This window comes from Sinocyclocheilus anshuiensis, unplaced genomic scaffold, assembly GCF_001515605.1.
Source record: "Sinocyclocheilus anshuiensis isolate Anshui unplaced genomic scaffold, SAMN03320099.WGS_v1.1 scaffold1054, whole genome shotgun sequence".
In the NCBI taxonomy this organism is placed as follows: Eukaryota; Metazoa; Chordata; class Actinopteri; order Cypriniformes; family Cyprinidae; genus Sinocyclocheilus; species Sinocyclocheilus anshuiensis.
Window position 1 is genome coordinate 711,521 of NW_015536544.1, and position 7,559 is coordinate 719,079.

General features: G+C 41.4%; 1 protein-coding gene across 1 annotated transcript in view; it reads left to right on the forward strand.

Annotated features, from left to right (window-relative positions):
• Positions 1 to 7,559, forward strand: part of LOC107698172 (metabotropic glutamate receptor 8-like) — a 173,887-nt gene that overhangs the window by 141,288 nt on the left and 25,040 nt on the right. Inside the window, exon 8 of the mRNA XM_016499135.1 lies at positions 2,039 to 2,239. Coding sequence (XP_016354621.1) covers positions 2,039 to 2,239 — 201 coding nt within the window. The remainder of the gene's footprint in view (positions 1 to 2,038; positions 2,240 to 7,559) is intronic.

The window sequence follows — 7,559 nt, forward strand, 5'->3', positions numbered from 1 at the left end:
GACGAAAATGTTTTAAAACCTTACCAGTTTGTTAGTTCTCTTATAATCCATTACAGCGTACAAAACAATCGTAGCAAAATGGCAGCAGCTGCATTTGTATGAAACGAGAGAGTGTGTCCGCGATACCAGGATGACATAATTAAATAATTGTACACCATTTTGAATCGAGTTTTAATATTTTATTAGCTAAACAAATGCAAAGCGTCCACCAAGAAAAAATAGTTAAAAAAATCAAGAGTACAGCGCCGACTGCTGTTACCCGGATGAGCCTGAGTTATTAGCTTTTACCGGTTGTTATCGAGGGATAGCATACCTCGGAATGTCGTGACTGACCACAGAGCCGTGTAATAACCCTCGATAACAACCGGTAAAAGCTAATAACTCAGGCTCATCCGGGTAACAGCAGTCGGCGCTGTACTCTTGATTTTTTTAACTATTTTTTCTTGGTGGACGCTTTGCATTTGTTTAGCTAATAAAATATTAAAACTCGATTCAAAATGGTGTACAATTATTTAATTATGTCATCCTGGTATCGCGGACGCGCTCTCATTTCATACAAACGCAGCTTCTGCCATTTTGCTACGATTGTTTTGTACGCTGTAATGGATTATAAGAGAACTAACCTGGTAAACTGGTAAGGTTTTAAAACATTTTCGTCTTAATTCTTTTACTGCCTTAATTATTTTTGTGGTGAAATGTTGTGTAATAAGTGGTTTGACTGCACCGTTTCCCTTAAATGTCTGTCTAGTTTGAATTTGCCGCTTGCTCGCAACTGCTGTCTTCACGGAAGCTTTGCGTTCAAATATTTCAACTCAAATCAATATTTTGCGTCTAATTATTTACTTATGTGGCAAGTAGCCGTGTAATAAGCGGGATAATGTACATCAAGCCTGGATCTGGATGTACATTATCCCTTACTAATTGTGTGGTTGTTAACATGATTAAGTACGTTTTTTTTATTTTAATCATCTAATTATTTATTTTAATCTTGTTATAAAAGTTTTACAAAGCAGGATCTTTACCGCCTTAAATCCCCTGGGATCACATAACCATGTTTGGAAGCCAAAGTTGGCTTCATTTGTGCAGTCTAGAGCCTTATTTCAAGTTCATAGTCCAGTCTTTGCTTGAAATTAAGTGGTTTAGTTTGTGACATTCTCCGAAGATACTGTGTCCAAGATCACCTTAATGTGGCTGAACCTGGGTGATTCATTAAACCAACAAGACGAGTAAATGCACCCTCTGGTGGGATAAAAGCTTCCCATTCAGTTGAGTTGTAGACTTCAGTCCACTACAGAGACGCATTGTATTTCATTCTCTGTAAATGAGTCTCTATAAATTCCAGCCCGACAAGTTCAATGATTGAGCGGCGCTCTGCTTGGACCTGTTAATTTGCTCTCTGCTACTGACCATTTTTAAAGCTCTCCTTTGTTGCTTTACGCAGGATTTAACATAAATGGGGAAATGGAGGTATCAACACTTCACAATTAACTTCAGATATTATAGAGAGTCACGGCAGGGTCGGCTTTCAGATTATGCATGTGGGAGATACTGATATCATTGAGTTCAAGATAAGAAAAGATGAAAAAAGTGACCATGTTCGAACTCAGGGTTTGGAGGAAAGTTATACAAAAGCCTTTGCAGTGGATTCGCACTCATGTTGTTGTTGGTGTAGTTTGTTTTTGTCATTTTCTCTTGCTAACCTCAGTGGAAAGGTCACTTTATTTGGCGCTAATAAATTAATTATCGCAGAACACGGCATGACTTCATTATCAGGCATTGAGGCATTGTGTGAATTAGTTTGGCATGCTTTGGAAAGAAGAAATTGCATTGGAAATCATTTGAAAAGCTTTGCAAATAAATTAAACTTGCATATAAATAAATGCCTCATCCCAGAGTCAGCCAAGATCTTGCACCAAGCCTGTCACTTGGGCATGTTTAGGGAAATAAATGAAAAACAGGATCTCTGAACTCTTATGGGCCAGATTTGAGAGCTTAAAAGTTTTGCACTGGACTCATGTCTTCTTTGTCTTTTTTGCAGGGTTGGAGAAAGTCGGCAGGGACTCCACTTACGAGCAAGAGGGAAAGGTGCAGTTTGTGATGGACGCGGTGTATGCCATGGCCCACGCGCTGCACCGCATGCATCGGGACCTCTGCTTGGGATATCCAGGCCTTTGTCCCCGCATGAGCAACATAGACGGCAAGGAGCTGCTGGGATACATCAGAAACGTCAGCTTTAATGGTGAGAAACATCCGCTATTCTAACACATTATTCTGCTGCTCAGTTTAATTGGACTGCTGGAAAGCACACTTGAACCTCAACCCCGATTGTTGAATTGATTTGCATAATTATTTAAAAGCCACCTTTGTTCATAATCAGAAATGTTTTTACTTTGCTCCTGTTGTGTGAACAGGCAAGTTTGTACAAGTTTGTGTTTGTACAATTTCTTAATCATTCCAATTATTATTTTTGATTTGATTTAAAAAATGTTAAAGTAAATTTGAAAGATAAAAGAAAAATATTAAATATTATAATATGTATAAACTAAAAAAAATGATTAAAAATTTGTTGAATTATCTAATTTATCAGATAATTTATCAGAAATGTTAAACTTTGAAATCACACAGCCCTTATTGCATATACATAAATTAAATAGTTCTTAATTATTTATTTTATATTAATTTACTTTAAATAACCGTTTTTTTGCTACTTAAAAATGTTAAGGTAAATCATAATAAAACAAAAAACAAAGAAATGAAAACTTTTGAAATTCTGAAACTTCAACCGTGATAACCGTGATTTATTAATTTTTTAAAAGCCACCTTTGTTCATCACTTTTATTTAATTGTAATAAGTTCTTAATCATTTATGTTTAGGATTAGGAATCAACTGGTTCCATTAAAAAATACTGTAATTTAATGATTTTCATGGTGTGTGTTTCCAACGGTTCTGGAATGTCTTCATCTACCGAAAAAATGTAAATAATAAAAAAATGACTGAATTTTATAATATAAACATCAGAGGCGTTGTCATGATGCAAGTCTTGCTTTTAATCGGCTGTGATTTTCAAGCATGTTATTGTTTTGTGTGTGTGTGAGATAAAAATCTATATCTTTTCATGGTATAGTATGTAAATTCACAGACATTCACAGACACAAAAAATGAAATACAATGTGTACTTAAGAGAAATATCAAACACGGCAAAGACATGATACTAGACATGATCAATTTGCATATATAATCTAATAATACAGCTAATTTCTGATTTGTTATTTCTGTTCTGTTAATTTGACATCAGGCTTCTAGGAACTGTTTTCCATATAGTGTTCATGTCACACTCTGCTACGTAGGAAGCACGCTGGAGGCACGAGTAAACGAAAACAGGCTTTTAATCCACGGAACACTGGGTACATCAATACTGGGGACAGCAGGAAACACATAAACATAACAAGTAGAACCGACAGAGACACACTGCACAGACTAGGACTTAAATACAGGGGATGATTGGGGAAACACAGGTGTCAGGAATCATAATCAAACTAAACGAGGACAGGAACATGATCAAATAAGGAAAAACAGGAACAGAAACAGGGACAAAACACAACACAGAACAGTCCAGAATCCTGACATATCGCCCCCCCTCCCGGAAGGTGCGTCCTCGCACCGTAGAACAACAGAGGGGGGGAATGGGTGGGAACTAAGGAGGAGGACGGACACCTGGGAGGGGGCCGGCAGACAGAGTCCAGGGAGGAGCCGATGGAGGGAGAAGCCATGGAGGAGGAATGACCGCCGAATCCAGGGGGCTGACCAACGGCGGCGGAGCAGGTGGTGGAGGAGCCGAGGCGGAGACGGAGAGCCAACGAGCCAGGGGGATGCCGAGGTTCCGGGGGACCAGGGCTCTGGCGACCAAGGCAGAGGCGGAGATCCGCAGCGGAGCCGGAGCGACTGAGGACCAAGGTGGAGCTGGCGGGAGTTAGGAGCCCAATAGAGCCGGTCTACACAAGGGACGAGGGAGCCCGGTGGAGTTGGTGGATCGACGGGTGACGGTGGAGGTGAGGGAGCTAGGAGCCGAGGTGGAGCCGCTGGATCTATGGGCCAAGGCGGAGTCCGGGCCTCGGAGGCTGGAGGCGGAAGTGAGGGATTCTCCAGCCATGGCGATGCTGGAGGATGGCAGACCCGCGGCGCTCGCACCGTATTGATGGTGGGCTGAGGGCGAGCAGAGGGGCTGCAAGACGACAGCGGTGGAGGAAGCAGGAGCGGGTGGGAGGGCAGGCATTTGTGAGCCTCCGGGCATTCAGGGCTAAACTCTGGATCGGGAGCCCCCTCTAGGCTGAACACAGGAACAGGATGGCGCTCAGGAGGAGTGGACACTTGAGGGCGCTTACGAGGAGCTGGCACTGGAGGGCGCTTTCTAGGAGCGGGCACTGGAGGGCGCTCTGGACTGGATTCGGGGACTGGAGCCCTCTCCTCTTCGCTTTGGCACTTTCGTCGCGCCATACTCAGCTCAGCCGCGGTGCAGGGGGCGGAGCTCCTCTCCGCGCTCACACCGTCCTTGGCTTTCTCCCTCGTGGCGGGCATTGTTGCCGGCTCTCGCACCTGGTCTGATGGCTTGGGCTCTACTTCCGGGGCGATCCTCCGCTCAGTCGCTCGGCATTGCGCTGGCTCATAGATAGCGGCGGCAATTGGCTCTCCGTCATCGGTGGGCTCAGGCTTTAGCTCCGCCCAGCGGGGAGATGGTGGGCTGGGTTCTGGGTCTGGAGTGGATCTGACGAGATCATCCATGGGGCAGGATGGCCTTCCGCTCGAAGACCATCTTCGGACGACGGCGCTCTGCACGCGATGTTCAGGCTAGTGTCAAAGAATGCGCAGAGCGCGTCGTCCGGGTAGCTGGCAAGTTCGGCGAAGGCCAGAAACAGTCTGGTATGGTCCTCGAGCGAGCGCTCCCCCTACTCCAGCAGGATCCATAGAACACAACGGAAACAAAACACTGAGGGAAAAAACACGGAAACAAAAACGGAGGGTAGACACACGGAGGATACTGTTTTTGGTCGGTTCTTCTGTCACACTCTGCTACTTAGGAAGCATGCTGGAGGCACGAGTAAACGAAAACAGGCTTTTAATCCACGGAACACTGGGTACATCAATACTGGGGACAGCAGGAAACACATAAACATAACAAGTAGAACCGACAGAGACAGACTGCACAGACTAGGACTTAAATACAGAGGATGATTGGGGAAACACAGGTGTCAGGAATCATAATCAAACTAAACGAGGACAGGAACATGACCAAATAAGGAAAAACAGGAACAGAAACAGGGGCAAAACACGACACAGAACAGTCCAGAATCCTGACAGTTCATTCTTTTCTCTCGAAATAACTAAATTAATTGTTGACAGAATCTTCATTTAGTTCTGTGCGATTCACTTCCCTACAGTCTCTCCACGCTCCTCTTCCTCAGTTCTGCATTCTGATACTTCCTGTCTCCCTTACATGAACTCCTCACCTCAGCTCATCCACATCTCTTTTTAGAAGATGTTTTATGCTGCTATATTTTATTGCTTCATGCAGTGCATCAAAAATTCCTCAGTACAGATCTCCCTTTTCTTGCTAAATAATTTTTTTGAGTGATCTTCTCCAAAACCACATCTCACACATTTTAAGTGATTTCAGCTTTTTTCCCCGTTTAACATACCTTTTTAGCCTTTTTCTTTTATGTAGATCAGAGGAATTTATGCAGTATTGCTGATGGTGACGTGCCCTCTTCATCTGCTTTCTCATACAGTCTTTCTCCTTGAACTTTTCAAAGCATTTGCACCAGTGTTATAATCTAATATGTGAATGAAATGTGAATAACACATACTGTAAAGTTTAACAGGATGTACCGGCATACACAACCCATTTTACGTCTGTAATATGGCACATTTCTATGTGAAAAAGCGTACTTGAGGCAAAATTATTGGTGTGGGTCTTGATCATCGGCGTCGCTAGGCCATTTTTAGGGGGGCTATAGCCAATCGGTTCCCCATCTACTGTAGCCTAAGTTTTCGCTGCGTTCACCCCTCATCACACCACAGCTGTTTCCTCCAGTGAAAATGAAGCACATATTAATGCATACTTTATAAAACGATCATGTTGCCATTTTCATTTGAAAATTTAACTTTCAATGTAATACATATTCCAGTGCATGTGGCATAGAGGTTTGCATACTTGAGCTAAGGAAAGAGGGTTGTACTACAAATGCAAACAGTAGCCTAAAATTTTGTGTTTGTACAGTAAACGTGTGTGTGTGTGTGTGTGTGTGTGTGTGTGTGTGTGTGTGTGTGTGTGTGTACCTGGTATCAGGGCCGTGCACAGTTTAGATATTAATATTACTTTATGAATGACCCTGGAAACCCTGCAGATGAAAATAAACCTAAATGTCAATCGTTAGAATTTCTCTTTTTATGACCATAGAGTTATCCATGTTCAAAATTCATGCCCAAAACATGTCCTTGGCTAATGTAATAACAGAAAAAAATCTGCTGAAAAAAATCTCGAATCCATGATTTGCCTAAATCAATACCAGCTGAGGGGAAAAAAGACAAACAAAAACAATACAGCAGCAGGAACGTAATAAAATAATAAAATGTAAATGGCTGGTTGAGATAAAGTGGATAATTTCACACAGATAGAGGGGAAATTGGCTGGATGTTATCAGTCCTGGGAGAGGGAGACCCCTGGTGTGTGTGTGTGTGTGGGTGAGACAACAGTAACAAAATATTTATTTATTTAGTTAGTCAGTTAGTTAGTCTCAGCTAACTATAACCCTGGCTGAAATACTAAAATAACTAAATAAACTAAAACTGAAAAACTACACAAAGCATTCAAAATTTTTTTTATTAAAAATAAAATACAATTCAAAATATTAACAAACTATAACAGTATATATATATTGATATATAGAATTATATAAAAGAATGCTAGATATTATCTGTATAATAATTCTGGTAATTGATGTAATTTAATTAATTGGTTCTATTTGAATCCTTTCTGGTGTTATTAGCAGGTAAATCTCAAGCTAGCAGAGTATGAAAGATATCCGGTTTGTTGAAATTCCATCTAAACAGTTTGTCAAACGTCTGGGTGTCTTATTTCAAAGACTTCACAGTGTCATTGAATGAACAAATTAATTCAGTACCAAAAGCAAATGTGAAACTGGTCAAACCAGGCTGTTAATTTATTCATTTTTAGTCACTGAAATGTACATGAAGCAGAATGGAGTAGTATAAATGTTTGACCAAATGACTCAAAAGAAGAAAAAACATCTATAGTGGGAATCATTAAACTCCTGCAGCGAATTGAACTGAGGAAAATTATATTGTTCATGCCTGTAATGAGTCATTCAAATCCAAAGACTTTTCACAGTCCAATCAAATGACAATGGATAAAATGAAGACCAGGGGTGATTCTAGGATTTTCATTTTAGGGGGGCTCAGCCCCCAGTGAGGGTATAAAATACACACACACAGACACACACACACACACATACACACACACACACACACATATATATATATA